Consider the following 15,990-nt stretch of genomic DNA (forward strand, 5'->3'; position numbering starts at 1 on the left):
CAGTTGCACTTTTGGTTGTAATAGGACTCCAAAGTATGCAAACGGTTTGTATGTTTCTAGCATATAATGTGGGAATGGAATTTATGTAGAAGTTCATAAAATGTTGTGTTAACTTATACCTTTTCATCAAAAGTTTCTTGATACCTTGAATATGCACATTACAACTAACGCATTGTTCACCTGTGTGTGTGTGCGTGTGCTAATATAGGCAAATTTGTCTCAAGTTACAGCTGCTGGCGGTACATGAACTGTGATTGAAATGTTTTGCCAGGAAACTTTCTCTTTTCACTGTTCCTACGCAGCAGCCAGTAAGGCTAATGGAAAAATCAACTGACTGCAAAATAAGAGGAAAAAAGCGCAAGACAACAACAAACTGGTATCACAGCAAGGCAACGGGTACTGACCAGCCGAACCGTCAACAAGTGCGTCACAGCTTGTTTGTGCGTGTGGTTGTTTCGTTGAAGATTTTCCAACCGGGTGCAACTAGTGGCACCTTTCTATGCTCATGACTCGAAAAGGCGTTTATGACTACAACAACCATAGTGAATGTTGACAGTAATTGCACTATACGATCGTTTTTGTTGTTGATACTTATTAAAGAAAAGTGATCATGAAATAATGTTGCAATTTGCAGCCAGTTTGTTATAGCGTACACACAAAGCGGCGATAACAGTAAAAGCGAGTATATGGTGGACAGAAAGGAGTTATGAAGAGCACCGATAAGCGATTTCGTTTTCATTCATTTTGGCAATATTAAGGATGCACAGTACATCTTTAAACAAAAAAATATTAGTTTCAACAATTTGACATTATTTATATATTTTTCTTTTTCAAATATAGATCAATTCTTGGCAATCGTTATAATTCTGAAACGAATTAGGTTCCCAATACAATTACTAGTTCTAGTTCAATATGTAATTATAATCTGGGTAGCAGCCATTTGTCAGTTAAGTTCTTAGTATAATGACTATTGAATATTAAAGAGAATATACTTCTTGACCGGAAACAATTCGAATACGTTTCGGTAACATAGAACCGACTGTGGCGGAAATCGTGTAGCATTTCGTAATACTATATATCTTATAATTAATGAATGCAGTACTCACCTGATAAATTGTCCAACATAAATGTTAGCAGTTTTTGAGTGCCATTTGGTTCGTTATAAATGGATAGAAACTCTTTTTGTAATGGATTTCCCATTAATCCTAGGACGTGCAAATGAAAGAGTTTTCCAATTTCATAGGGCAGAACTCGCAAGTAATTGTTGTTCAACAGAAGTTCTCTGCAAAGTTATAGTATTTTAAGCCGTAATATTTTTAAAATGAAAAGTGATATTGGATAAATAATTTTAGCAAAATGATGTCTTGAAATTTCGCATCAAAGTTAAAAATGTTTCTGTAATTTTATAAGCCAATGACTTTTTGTATTTTTTTTGTCGGTTAATGTAAGTTTACCTCAACTGTATTAACTCGCCCAACTCTGCAGGTAAACTGCGCAACTTATTACTTGATAGATCCAATGTGCGCAAATTGCTTAGCAAACCAATGTCGCCGGGCAAACGTAACAGCTGGTTGTCATTGAGATACAATGCTGTTAAATGTTCAAATTCCCACAATGAGGGACTAATATTGCGTACACAGCCTGTAAAGATGATAAAAGATAAATTAAGTGAAATTATATATATACGTACATAATATGTATGTATGTACGTAATCGTAGTTATGCACACATTTTGCTGAAAGAAAAAATATCGAAATATATGGTTAATTAATCGAAATCATTTTTAATCACAGTTTCTCTAAGTAAACACTTTGTCTAATACAGGGCACTCCGTTCTCTATGAAATTTTAAACATTTAACTAAGAACAAAATTATTTTTAAGGTACACACATATATACAAAAACAAAGACAAACAGTCACAATAAAATGTTGCATACCTGTTATCTCAATGCCAGTCCATGAGGATTTTTTACCAGCAGCCACATCTTCTGCTGACATAAAAATCTGTTGTCGTCTGTTTGTAGTCTCGTATTTCTCCTTATTACGAGACATTTTGTACAAGTTTCCTATACCAAACAGAACCACAGAAAAAAAATTTATTTTGTTACCTTCTATGAAATGTTGAGCATATAGTGAAATTAAAAGTAAAATTAAACTAAATTGAATTACGAAAAAAACAAATCAATTAGGCTCGCGAAGTTAAGTTTGTTGTATTAACACAATTAATTTCTTTAGTTAAATGGATAACAACATAATTTAATACATATGTCCGTAGATAATTAGTAAGATAAACGATAAGTTGGCAAATAACTGTATTTATAACGATTGAAATCGATTTGAAATTTACAAGTTATTTGTTGAATAAAAATAAATTTAATGATAAAAATTAAATTTTTTAAATTTGTAAATGTTGAAGAAAATGATAACCTTTCATAATAACCGCCTGATGATAAGCGTCTCTGCAAAATATTAATAAAGTTTTGATTAATATTATTTCATTGTTATGTTTGATATGTGATAGTTGTTAGCAAATAAACAAGCATTAAATGCAAATTAAAAACAAACAATACAACAAATGTCAGGGAAGGAATTAGGGATTTGAACTTATCACAAGAGCATGCGCAACCTGCAAAATGACCCTATATTTAATTTTTTTTTTTTATTTTAGTTTAGTGCAGCCTGAATTTGGCTCATACTTTTAATATGTAAATAAAAAAGTTGCCTGATTTTATAGGGTGTGCCAATACTTTTGTTTCGCTATTATAATATTACGCTATATTATAATTAAATGAATTAAGACAAATATAATTGATAATTACTCGTCCTATCTAAGGACTTTTTTTTGGAATCAAAACATATTTTATAAGTGGTAAAAAACAATGCTAAAGTCAAGGTATCTTGCTGTGCCAATACTTTAGTTCGTCACTGTACATATTTTGACGAATTTTATTAACCTTAACTGAATGTTTATAAGAAGAAAGCAACTGCGCCTGATAGGATTAGAAATACTTTATATTGTTTAATCGAGAATGTGTCTATATGAATAGATGGAAATAAATTGCGGCTTTGCATTGCCCTCTATCATACACTAACGAGCATATGTGCATGCACTCAATTCCAGGATCCTGCTGGCGATATTGATATGCTCTATTATAATATGGATGTACAGACAGCAGTGCAGCCTATAATTCATAACGGAAAGGACTATACTTCTCAGAACTTTTAGCAAATACTCATATGCACTTCAATAAAAAAAAAAATTCAAAAAATATATTCACTCAATTTACATATTTAGTAGGTAATATGATATCTGCCAAATAATGTGTATATAATTTTTAGAACATTGTAGCGGATTCCCTCCAAAGGTTAGGCAATGAAATATTTTAACCTAATTGGCGCTTTAGTACCATAATAGAGTTTTAACTATCAGGAACCTGGTTTTCAGAAAAATGGAACTCTTTAACGATATGTATGTATATTATCTGCTATTTAATTTTTATATTTTTGAAGTGGGAATGGTATCTTGCCCGTTGAAGTGCAAAAAAAATGACGTCGTAATAAGGCAGCAAAAAGGAAAACATCCCAATATGACAACGCAGACAAAACTCTCAATCCAAATTAATAGGGAAGGGAAACAAAATATCACATACACCTGCCTGCATTTACTTTTACCCAATGTTTCAGTACTTCCGCGCTAGCCACCGCGTCCTATCAAGACCTGATTGCAATCACTGCTGTTGTTGCCACTATTGACGATGTTGCTGCTGCAAAATCTTTCCGTATCCACTGCTGGTAATGTCAGGTAACCGATACAACTAATTTTGTATAGCAGTAATACTTCCGCTTTCTCGCTAACTACTTTTCCCCAATGTTGTTGCAATTGAAATCCCGCTGAAGACTCTAGAGTCTAGACGTTAAAGAAGCCAATAACTCAGCCTGAAGTCGGTGAAATTGGGGCGCCCTTTTTGTTGCGTTGAACTGTTTCTGTCCTCCTTTATTTTACCGTTTTTTGTATACTCTCTTTATTGGTTGTATTTTCTTTGAATATTATCTTACATTCCTTGCAGGGCGCGAACTTAAAATATGGTGTAATTTTTTTTGTTTAAGCGAAAATATTTGCGTTTAACTAAATAACCACACTTCTTCCTTACTTCTACTCTTCGTTCATCAACTTTCGTTCACGGCGTTTCTACATTCCATTAACATTCGTTGTTGTGTTGTTGAGAAAATTGTTTTGTATACATTGGTGAAAACCGTCGATGAAAACTGATAACAGTGCTGCCATCTCGAATGGTTAAATTGGTTAATAATTTCAATCACACACTTGAAAAGTGAAATTCTTTCTCCAGAGAAAATATTGTTTTTATAAAAATCGAGAAAAATTGTTTAATGATTGTAGTCAATTTACAATGCTTACGCATTATTATGGTTGGTTTTAATCGGAAAAATTATGAATAATTTTCTTTAAGCCACGTTAGTTATGTTGATAATAATGGGTGATTTTTTTGAGGTTAGGATTTTCATGCATTAGTATTTGACAGATCACGTGGGATATCAGACATGGTGTCAAAGAGAAAGATGCTCAGTATGCTTTGACATTTCATCATGAATAGACTTACTAACGAGCAACGCTTGCAAATCATTGAATTTTATTACCAAAATCAGTGTTCGGTTCGAAATGTGTTTCGCGCTTTACGTCCGATTTATGGTCTACATAATCGACCAAGTGAGCAAACAATTAATGCGATTGTGACCAAGTTTCGCACTCAGTTTACTTTATTGGACATTAAACCAACCACACGAATGCGTACAGTGCGTACAGAAGAGAATATTGCGTATAAAATACAGCTCGTGCAAGAACTGAAGCCGAACGATCTGCCACAACGTCGAATTTTCAGTGAATGGGCCCTAGAAAAGTTGGCAGAAAATCCGCTTTTTTATCGACAAATTTTGTTCAGCGATGAGGCTCATTTCTGGTTGAATGGCTACGTAAATAAGCAAAATTGCCGCATTTGGGGTGAAGAGCAACCAGAAGCCGTTCAAGAACTGCCCATGCATCCCGAAAAATGCACTGTTTGGTGTGGTTTATACGCTGGTGGAATCATTGGACCGTATTTTTTCAAAGATGCCGTTGGACGCAACGTTACGGTGAATGGCGATCGCTATCGTTCGATGCTAACAAACTTTTTGTTGCCAAAAATGGAAGAACTGAACTTGGTTGACATGTGGTTTCAACAAGATGGCGCTACATGCCACACAGCTCGCGATTCTATGGCCATTTTGAGGGAAAACTTCGGAGAACAATTCATCTCAAGAAATGGACCCGTAAGTTGGCCACCAAGATCATGCGATTTAACGCCTTTAGACTATTTTTTGTGGGGCTACGTCAAGTCTAAAGTCTACAGAAATAAGCCAGCAACTATTCCAGCTTTGGAAGACAACATTTCCGAAGAAATTCGGGCTATTCCGGCCGAAATGCTCGAAAAAGTTGCCCAAAATTGGACTTTCCGAATGGACCACCTAAGACGCAGCCGCGGTCAACATTTAAATGAAATTATCTTCAAAAAGTAAATGTCATGAACCAATCTAACGTTTCAAATAAAGAACCGATGAGATTTTGCAAATTTTATGCGTTTTTTTTTTTAAAAAAGTTATCAAGCTCTTAAAAAATCACCCGGTATTTTATCTTTGGCGGTAATTTTAAGAAAGAGGTCTTGAATAACACAAAAATAAATAAAATTAAGAATGGGATTACACTTTCCTCGTTAGTATTTAAATTTATTTTTTTCTAAATTTTGCTTGGCTTATATTACATTACAATATCTCGATATTTTGAATTTAAAATTCTAAACTTTTTTAATATTTTATACAAAATGTTATTTCTAAATTTACATAGATTATAAAAATAAAAAAGAATAAACTGAATAAAAATTAAAGACAAGTAAAAAAAATATATATCAGATATATTAAACTTGAAATTTCAGCTATATGTTAAGTCAATATTTACACCTACGCTGCAAATAGAAGCTTAAATATATTCTTACGATTAATATCATATTTAAAAACAATACTACACCCACAAATAAAAAATATCGCTACGCTTTTCGGTGCAAGTTTAACTTATTTACATTCAAGTCGAAACCGTAATTAGAATTGATTAAATTCGAACTGTTCCATGAACAGTGCCTCCGTATGTTAGTTTGAATTATCACCAATTTCACTAACGGTAATTGTCATCTTCTCCTCGTCACCCGTACTATCAATATCATCGTCAAGCTCATCATCATCATCATCGATATCATCATCAACATAGCTTCCGCTAGTGCCGTCTTCATCGTCATCTTCTGCCGATTGGGTAATTTGCATGGCAACGCCTGATCCATTCACTCCAGCATTACCACTAATAGTGCTCGTCACATTGGAGACTGCAGAATTTGACAATTCAATTGTCAACATTCCATTAGCCGTTGTAATACTTTTTGGTGCATTTGAAGTTGCGCCGCTATTTTGAATGTCATTCCCATTTTCCGACATTCGTTGCGAATGCGATTTATCTTCTTGCTTCATATTGAGTTCCATAAGATCAAGCGGCGATCGCACCTTAAAGTGTGTTTTTATATGCTTAGAAAGATGATCACTTCGCATAAATTTCTTATTGCATTCACGACATTGAAACCGCTTTTCTCCGGTATGGGTACGTCTATGGCGCTGCAATTCATCGGAGCGTGTAAAACGTTTGCCACAGAATAGCCATGAACAGACAAAAGGTCGCTCACCCGTGTGCCAACGCAAATGCGCACGCAAATGTGACGTCTTTCCGTATACCTTACTGCAACCTGGTATATGGCATATGTGTTGGCGTTTTCGATCGGCGTGCTTTTCTCCCTCGGTGCAATTGGGACAAGTGCAAGCGACACGTTTCAGCCGAGGCTTTATTTCCAGCCCTCCGACCATGTTTACACCTACACTAGAATTAATACCACTTATCGTACTTATGCCACTATTGGTGGTGCTGGTAGTATTGCCCGCACTGACATCGTTAACATTTATGTTAACATTGACAGACGTTGTTGCTGATGCAGGCACTGTTGTCGCTGTTGCTGCGTTTGCCGCATTTAATTGCGTTTGGAGAGCTTGCAATTGTGACTGTTGCTGCTGCTGCTGTTGTAATTGATGAGCTAATGCAGCTGGAGCAGTCGCTATTGTGATTTGGGTGCTGCCACCACTAGATGTTACCGTTGTGTTGGGCGTCATTATTGTATTGTTTTGTGATGCCATGCCACTTACTGCTGTCATGGTCGTGGGAAGTGTCTTCAACAGGGTGGTACGTGTTTGATTGGTAGGTGTGATAGTGAAGCTTTGCGTTTGAGGGACGTTTGTGATTTGTATGGATGCGGGCAGTGATGATGTAGTTGTTGCGCTCTCATTAGATGAATGTTGTTGAGACTGATCAGTTTGCTGTTGTTGGGATTGCAGTGGTTGCATATTTACAGTCATGTTATGTGGCACAACCCATTTTATTTGTTGAGGAGTTTGACTCGGATCGGGTGGTTCTTGCTTTATGTTTGTAATAAGCGTGTGTTGCACCTGGGAGGGACTTTGCGGTTCTGTTTTTGGTTGCACCAAGTTTGTGCTTGCCGTAGTCGATGTTGTGCCTGTCTGTGGAAGAGATGATTGCGTTGCATTAGGCACAGTGCCTGCATTAGGTTGTAATTGTATCTGCTGCTGTTGCTGCAGTTGTTGTGGCAGAATAACGTGTTGAAAACTCCCTTGTAATTGGGGTGGCAGGTGATTCGCCTGAATTATTTGAACTTGCCCTATACCAGGAATATTTTGAATGGGTAGCGCTTGTATTCCTGGCAACTGCTGCAGCTGTATAAGATTTGGGGTTGTGCCGGGAGCAGTTGGCGCTGGGGCAGTACGAAGTTGTTGTAGTTGCTGGGCGGGTATCACTGTTACCTGCTGTCCTTGGGCATTAGTAATTGTAATTGACTGATTTGTTGGTAATTGTATACCAGATTCCGATGCTGCATTTAATGCATTTAAGAGCTGCTGCTGTTGTTGCTGTTGCTGCTGCTGTTGCTGAGCAACCTAGAATCAAAAAGTTAATACAATATGTTTTGGCTTTTATAAATTAGTATTGACATACCTGCTGTTGATGTTGTTGTTGATGTTGAGCACTGGCAGCAGCCTGAGCAGCAGCTGCGGCAGCGGCAGCTTGTTGTTGCTGATTAGTTGTAGCGGTTTGTGTTTGGGGTTGTTGAATGTGTATAATATTAGCATTTGGTGGCAGTTGAGAATATGACATTGCATTCAAAGGCGCCAATTGCACTTGCTGTATTTGTCCATTTGGCGTCACTATTTGAGCGATTTGCGCGAATTGTGGTATTATTTGCATTTGGGTAGGAGGTAACGCAGCAGACATTGGCAGAGCTTGTGCGGGCATCATATTTGGCAGTCCTGCTGCATTTAACTGATGTAAGGGCACATGTACTGTCTGGTATATTGTTTGGCCTCCACCAGTTTGAATTGGAACTTGTACGGCTACTGTTTGCTGTAGAGTTGGTGCTGCCGGTTGTTGCAGCGCATGCGGAAATTGTATGAATTGTGGTATACCCGCTTGATTAGAATTGGCCGTTGCTCCTGCAGGTCTTATTTGCACATTTTGTAAAGTCTGTCCATTTTCCAACTTGATTGTGTTGTTACCCAGCAAGTTACTTAAGTTTCCCAATAAACCATTTGAAGCTGCTACAGAAGTTGGAATCTGTATGTTGGTACCAGGTATCGTAATGGTACTGGGCAATGTTGTAGTTTGAGTAGAACTTGTCGGAACATGCGTACTACTTGTGGGTGGCTGAGTGGAACATGTGTTGCCGCTGTTCGAAGCGTTTGTATTACTGGCATTAGTTGCCGACGGCGTTTGGTTTTGCTGTTGCTGTTGTTGTTGTAATATGTGTTGTTGCTGTACAGCAGCATTTACAACAGGTACTTGTATATTAGTGCCAGGAATAGTAAACAATGTTTGCTCCCCCGATCCCACACCCGGTGGCAGTTGCATAGCTTGTCCTAAACCATGTATAAATTGTGGTCCAGGCTGTAACTGCATTGCAGTTGGCGGAGGACCAGTAGTCGGTGCTCGAACTATTTGTCCATTAGGTGTTATAAATGCTTGCTGTCCATTAAAATTTATAGGTTGGGCAGCTGTTGCCAACTGCGCAGCATTTAAATTTGGGATAAATATAGCTTCTTGTCCATCAATGGTCACCGTTTGCATGGGCTGCACAATTTGAAACATGTTTTGGCCCGGAATAGCGTGAGCCTGCTGTTGTGCCGAGCCAGAAGTCTGTACAAACTGTTGAGGCAGTTGTTGCAAGTTAATGATTTGCTGTAAGGGCACATTGTTATTCCCATTTGCAGTTATTCCTTGAGCTGCAGGTGTAGCATTTACAAATGTTGCTTTTACTTGGGCATTGGGTGCCGCCGACGTTTGCTGTTGTAGACTTTGTGTGGGGGTGGGAGTTGAGGTCTGGCCTGCAGTGTTGTTTGCACTCGTATTTACGGTGGTACCACCTAGAGCACTATTTTTATATTGAATCATTTGGAGAATTGACCCTAAATTTATGAAAATTAAACTTTCTTGTGTAGTCACTAAGAGTTTCGAAAGTGCATTGCCTTTTCGTACCACCCAACTTCTTGCTTGACCACTTTTTCAAGTTACACTATAGTCTTTTCACTTCATTACATGCCTTAGTAAGAGAAATGTTGCTTATAATTAATTATTCACATCTTTATAACAACCAAAATTCAACACATTCTTAAGAACTTTTAATAATATTTCATGAAAAATGAAAATTTTCAACCAATTTGTTTATTTTACTAAACGTCTTCAGGCGGCCATTATGGAAAAATCATTTTTTCAGTGCTTCCATATTAGTAAACTGTCATTTGATAAGTGCAACCATTCAAGTATTAAGCATGTTCGTTTAATGAAATTTATTCTCTATTTAAAGGTTTGGACAGATAAAATAAGAGCTTTGGGAAGTTTTCAAATGACTTTTAACATATAAATTAAGGCGCGCAAATTCCAGATAAAAATATATTGTCTTGTGCACTATGAAATGAAAATTCATTTTAAGACTCTGAGTGTTGAGTGCGGAATCGATTTTCATAAATATCTAAATATATTTTGAAGATTAACATTTAACGTTCAATTAGATATGCCATTACATAAACCCATACYTACAACCATTTTGAAATATTGATAGGTGGATTTATGATTTCGGACATGGCTTTACAGTAGAGTTCCAATAATTGGAAACAGTGTGACAGTGGCGCCGGTAAAGTTGGCACAATTAATTTAACCTTTACACTGATTCACTGTATTTGGTCTTTGGGACAAGAATAGTGATTTGATTAATATATTTTAGTAACCTAGAAATTCTAAACGCCCTGTGCTTAGCAGAGAACGTCAAATATATGACAATGTCAATATTTAATATAAATAAAAAAGTACCGTGTTGCTGACGTCGAGTGCAAACATATTTTAATTTTATTTGTCGAGAATGTGCTTAGAATGTGTTTGCGATTGTGGCTTAGCTTTATAAGTTATTATCTAATGATTAATCGTAATCTCGGATCGTTTTAAAGATAGCCCATAAACGAATTGATTTAAGTTGAAGCACGATGTTGCGCTCACGACGCCGGATCACATTGATTTTATGCGGCGTTTGTTTAGGCCTATTGATAGTGGTTTATATATTATTAAATTTCGTGGCATTTTCAGAAGATAATGTGGTATTATTTTAATATAATAAACGAGTAAAAATATTATAAATAATTGTTTGTACTAGGCTGATTTTGGGGCCATAGTGTCTAAACTACAATCCTTAGAGGATGGGCTCCATCGCCATGGTCAGGAAATGAAACATCTGAAAAATCGATTAGATCACCAGTGGCAGCAAAAAGTGGAAGTACGGCGAGAACAAGTACAACAGCAACGGCAACAGGAGCGTGACTTTTTGGAAAAGCCTGCGTTGGCAGAATTTGAGCAATGCAATTTTGACTTCCAGCAGGTTCCCCAACCTGATATACAGGTAAGAAATAAAACAAAAATAATCAAAAGTGAATTTCTTAATTAGTTTGAATAAATTTTCTAGATGCTGGATATGTACAATGAGTGGTCATTTGCGGACGTAGATGGTGGAGTTTGGAAACAAGGTTGGAACATCAAGTATGATCCAAAACGCTTTAATCAGCACAACAAATTGAAAGTATTTGTTGTGCCCCACTCTCACAATGATCCTGGTAAATAATTACTAAAAAAATAATGCATTGTACAACTTAATTTCCCTGCATATTTGTTTGAATATATTTTAAGGCTGGGTTAAAACCTTTGAGGACTACTATGAACATGACACCAAACATATTTTGTCGAATGCTTTGCGGCACTTACGAGAAAACCCTGATATGACATTTATCTGGGCGGAGATATCATATTTTTCGCGTTTCTATGAAGATCTTGGTCAGCACAACAAACTTGAAATGAAAAAGTGAGTGTAATTTTTTACTAGTGTATCAAGAATTTATCGTCTTGTTTCCTTCTTATAGACTTGTGCAAAACCGGCAACTGGAATTTGTTTCGGGCGGTTGGGTGATGCCAGATGAAGCGAATTCTCATTGGTTAAGCATTTTATTGCAACTCACCGAGGGGCAAACATGGTTGAAGCAATATTTGAATGTTACACCGACATCTTCATGGTCGATAGATCCGTTCGGTCACAGCCCTACTCTACCTTATATATTAAAGAAGTCAGGTTTTCAGAACCATCTTATTCAGCGCACGCATTACTCGGTTAAAAAAGAATTGGCTCTCAAAAAACAGCTGGAATTTCATTGGCGACAAATTTGGGGTAATTTCTCCATTATTTATTAATTTAAATTTTACTATCTCGTTTTTTTTCAAAATATTTCAGATACCACTGGCAGCACCAGTCTCTTTACACACATGATGCCGTTTTATTCCTATGATATTCCCCATACTTGTGGTCCGGATCCAAAGATTTGTTGTCAATTTGATTTCAAGCGAATGCATGAATTTGGACTCTCCTGCCCTTGGCATGTACCACCACAATCTATCACGGAACAAAATGTTGCGCAACGGTGAATTAAGATTATGATTAGTTTTGCATAAAAATACATATTTATAAATTTTTTCTCTAAAACATTCTTAGCGCGGAGATGATTGTCGACCAATGGAAAAAGAAAGCCGAATTGTATCGCACGAATGCGCTTCTGATACCTTTAGGTGATGATTTCCGTTTTAGCCAAAGTACCGAATGGGATGTGCAGCGTGTCAACTACGAAGCGTTATTCGACCACATCAACTCGGAGCATCGACATTTCGTGGAGGCCAAGTTTGGCACATTACAACAATACTTCGATGCAGTCCACCAAGAACAGCGGGAGCTCAACCGTGAAATTCCCACATTAAGTGGAGACTTTTTCACATACGCAGATCGTTCCGATAACTACTGGTCGGGTTATTACACTTCACGTCCGTACTACAAGCGTTTGGACCGTGTACTCTTGCACTATGTGCGCGCTGCGGAAATGTTGCACGCTTGGCACACGTGGGACCCTGCTGCGAAGTTCGATGAAATGCTCCAGAATGCACGTCGGGAACTTTCACTATTTCAACACCACGACGGTATAACCGGCACAGCCAAGACACATGTGGTGAACGACTATGCTCGTCGCATGCTAAGCGCTGTAACGACATGCCAATTCGTGATGCAGCAATCGGTATATAGACTGCTTACCAAGCCGTCGGTATGTAATTAACATTTGCTTTTATATTTTTAAATATAATAAATCATTTTTACATTTCTAGATTTACATACCAGACTACAAATTTCATTATTTCTATTTGGACGATTCCCGTTGGCCCGGCCCTAGTGACAGTCGCAGTACCATTATTCTGGGTGATGAGTTGCCGATTAAACACATTGTCTTACACAATTCATTGGCGCGCTGGCGCGAAGAACTCGTCGATTTTTACGTTTCAAGTCCATACATGGGTGTGAAAGATTCGGGCGATAATCCAGTGGAGGCACAAATAACGCCTGTGTGGACATGGCATCGGCACACACCCTCCAATAGCATCACACCGCAAGCGTCCACCACGAAGTATCGTTTGATCTTCAAAGCGAAGGTGCCGCCCTTAGGCCTGGCCACTTATATAATACAAGCACAAACGAGCGCACAGAAGTACGCACACGCTACTCACAAATAAATATTCTTCACATTAAATATATCTATTTTCAGACATACCTCATATGCGACGAATCTTATCCTAACTACAAATCCAACCTCGATAAGTATAGGAAATTATCCGCACGAGGTGAAGTTCGGTGAGCATCGACCGATTTCGCTGCACGTGGCTGGCGGACCAACTGTAGCTTTTAGCGGTGACGGCCTGCTGAAATCCATACAAATTGATTCCCATGCACCACATACACCCATAAAGCTGAAGTTCTACAAATATAGCGGTGACCGGTCCGGTGCCTATTTATTCATGCCATATGGACCGGCTACGCCGTTGGTCGACATGGGACCGCCCACCGTGCTGGTAAGTGAAGGCCCATTAGAAGCTAGTGTGACCGTCGGTTTGCCGTTCGTGGTACATCAGACCGTGCTGCGTGGCGGTGCGCCGGAAATACAAAACCTCGTGGATATCGGACACATGGACAATACCGAGATCGCCATGCGTCTTTCGACACGCATCGAGAATGGCGATATATTCTACACAGATCTCAATGGACTACAGGTATTCTAATTTGTGACACCTACTTGCTAAATTTTCACCGTTTTGTTTCTGGATTACAGCTGATTAAGCGTAGACGATTGTCGAAATTGCCGCTACAAGCAAATTATTACCCCATACCCTCAACTGCGTACATTGAGGACAGCACACAGCGCTTGACCTTGCTCACCGGTCAGCCTTTGGGCGGTTCATCCTTGAGCTCTGGCGAATTGGAAATAATGCAAGATCGTCGTTTGACGCGCGACGACGAACGTGGTCTTGGACAAGGCGTGCTGGACAATCAGCCTGTGCTGCATATATTCCGCGTTGTATTGGAACGCATAGACACCTGTTTAAAGCTCTCGGAAACCCATCCGTCCGGCGCCCTTACACCAAACGCATACTTGGCTTCGCAAGCACTGTTGCATCCGTTGGATAAGTTTATTTTTATAGAAAATAATTGGTTGGGCGTGCTGCCGGCCTTTGGAAATCAGCGCAGTGGTGTCAGCGAAGACACTAGCCTTGCGGTTATGAGGAACCTGCCACCAACTATAACCAAAATACCCGTAGCACGTGATCGCACAACCAAGGAGCCATTGATGAACACAGGCATCGTGGTGCATCGCACTTTACTTCTGCAGTGTCATGCCGCCGACCAGCAGACAGGCATTGTAAGTGCAAAATTACTGTAATTACTTTTCGATTCTTATCACGGCGCTTATACAAATTGCAGGTTAACTTGAGCAAACTCCTAATGCTTGACACCATCATCGGTGTCTACAATACAAGTCTCACATTCCTACATACGTCGCAAAGGTTAGATAGCGTCGAGTCAATCAATCTCTGTCCGTTGGATACACAGGCCTACATTTTGCAACATCGCGCTTAATTTATTTTAATTTATGGGAAAAATCCATGGCACCACCTTAATATTGTTTAGTTTTAGTTCTAGTTGTGTGATGAAACATTGAATCTCGAATCAAAGCAACAGTTGCCCGTCGGAATGTATTGTTTGTGACCGTTTATTGACTACAAACGCTAGTTTATTGTTTTGTTTTGATCTAGGTTACATTTTCTTTTATCATATTATGATAGCGCTTTAATTTTTAATTTATTCACGTTTTTGTGTTTATTTGTGATAACGGTAACATTTAGTTCCCCTAACAATTTATGGCGTTCACAATAAAATCGAAGCATGTTATTACACCGTCTCATTGTGATTAACTTTGACGAGTTCTTACAAATCTAAAAATGTAATAACGAATTTTGAATAAATGACGAATGACTAAATCTACAACAATTTATGCGTATTGATTGGATGTCTCTGGACAAGTGTGCTTAAAGTAACTTTGAGGAAAGTTAAAGGTACCTTATAAAATCGGTTCTGAAATATTTTACAAATACTTTAAGGGTAAGTTTATGGGGGGACAGGTGATGGCCGAATATGAAGTTTTGCCTCTCCTTTAATTCCCACAATAGCTGCTACTTCGTTACCGCAATTTACCGGCAAGTACTCCGATTCCACGACGGTTGAGTCTACGCAACTTGAACGGACGCGGATTTTTTATTTGGCCAAGGACCTGGACCTGTCACTGCAATAACAACAACAAGCGGCAAGTACTTTTATTTCGATGATATAAACCCTGGGGACCCGTAAATCGAGTAAATATTATATCAATAAAAAAAATTAAGCCAGTAAATTTTGAAATACAATTTTTTGTCTGTCATACAAGCCCGATAGGGACATATACTGCATTGAACTAAGAGGAAAGGTTGGTGTTGGTGTTGTTGTTATTTTAACGGTTATCAGTCTCCGTTAGGATGGTAAGGGTTATTCAGGTTGTCGCCGATGTCATCCAAGGGAGGGCCCAAGAAACGTGCAGTTTACCTCCAGGTCGGACCAAAGGGTGAGGAGTGTCAGATGAGTGGGGTTGGTGGAGCATGCAAAGAGGTGGCTATGCAAGCATGATTTCTGCGAAAGCACCCCGTAGGAAACTACCTGGATAGGTGCTTATTATGCCCCTTAACTGGCAGCATACCGGCCTCACTATGCAGGTGTTTGATAGGAGACATGAAGAGGCATCTTGTCGTAGTTCGGAGTGCAGTATTCTGAAAGGTCTAGAGCTTTCTACTCTGCGTTTAACTACATCCAGGCGATCATATTGCGGACCGGCCGACCGATTGCCTTG

The 15,990-nt window shown here is 38.5% G+C and overlaps 3 protein-coding genes across 9 annotated transcripts in view; 1 reads left to right on the plus strand and 2 right to left on the minus strand.

Annotated features, from left to right (window-relative positions):
- The window catches only part of LOC108975026 (CCR4-NOT transcription complex subunit 6-like), a 41,157-nt gene extending 36,975 nt beyond the window's left edge, over positions 1–4,182 (minus strand). Inside the window, exons 1-6 of one of the 6 annotated variants that reach the window (XM_018943238.1) lie at positions 3,673–4,182; positions 2,428–2,459; positions 1,938–2,066; positions 1,730–1,735; positions 1,455–1,641; positions 1,107–1,282 (exon numbers count right to left, since the gene is read on the minus strand). In XM_018943238.1, coding sequence (XP_018798783.1) covers positions 1,107–1,282; positions 1,455–1,641; positions 1,730–1,735; positions 1,938–2,066; positions 2,428–2,434 — 505 coding nt within the window. In that variant the 5' untranslated portion in view covers positions 2,435–2,459; positions 3,673–4,182. Of the gene's footprint in view, positions 1–1,106; positions 1,283–1,454; positions 1,642–1,729; positions 1,736–1,937; positions 2,067–2,427; positions 2,460–3,650 lie in introns of all 6 variants that reach the window. The other 5 variants (XM_018943239.1, XM_018943240.1, XM_018943242.1 and 2 more) reach the window with 5 other exon arrangements.
- A 1,785-nt stretch (positions 4,183–5,967) lies between these two features.
- Positions 5,968–9,888, minus strand: LOC108975054 (transcription factor Sp4). Its single transcript, XM_018943311.1, has 2 exons — positions 8,150–9,888; positions 5,968–8,091 (listed from the first exon to the last, which is right to left on the minus strand). Exons 1-2 carry the CDS (start codon positions 9,596–9,598, stop codon positions 6,196–6,198), a joined length of 3,345 nt encoding a protein of 1,114 aa, XP_018798856.1. The 5' UTR covers positions 9,599–9,888; the 3' UTR covers positions 5,968–6,195.
- Positions 9,889–10,515: 627 nt separating this feature from the next.
- LOC108975053 (alpha-mannosidase 2) lies at positions 10,516–15,101 on the plus strand. Of its 2 annotated transcripts, none has more exons than XM_018943308.1 (11): positions 10,516–10,794; positions 10,851–11,093; positions 11,157–11,304; positions 11,378–11,549; positions 11,608–11,909; positions 11,973–12,159; positions 12,231–12,828; positions 12,890–13,266; positions 13,324–13,825; positions 13,885–14,472; positions 14,535–15,101. In XM_018943308.1, the coding sequence occupies exons 1-11, from the start codon at positions 10,684–10,686 to the stop codon at positions 14,688–14,690; spliced, it is 3,384 nt and encodes a 1,127-aa protein (XP_018798853.1). In that variant the 5' UTR covers positions 10,516–10,683; the 3' UTR covers positions 14,691–15,101. The 2 variants fall into 2 exon arrangements, with proteins under 2 accessions (XP_018798853.1, XP_018798854.1); XM_018943309.1 differs by having other exon boundaries at positions 10,684–10,791.
- The last annotated feature ends 889 nt before the right edge of the window (positions 15,102–15,990 follow it).

This window comes from Bactrocera latifrons, unplaced genomic scaffold, assembly GCF_001853355.1.
Source record: "Bactrocera latifrons isolate USDA-ARS-PBARC rearing strain unplaced genomic scaffold, ASM185335v1 scaffold_60, whole genome shotgun sequence".
NCBI classification, from domain to species: domain Eukaryota; kingdom Metazoa; phylum Arthropoda; class Insecta; order Diptera; family Tephritidae; genus Bactrocera; species Bactrocera latifrons.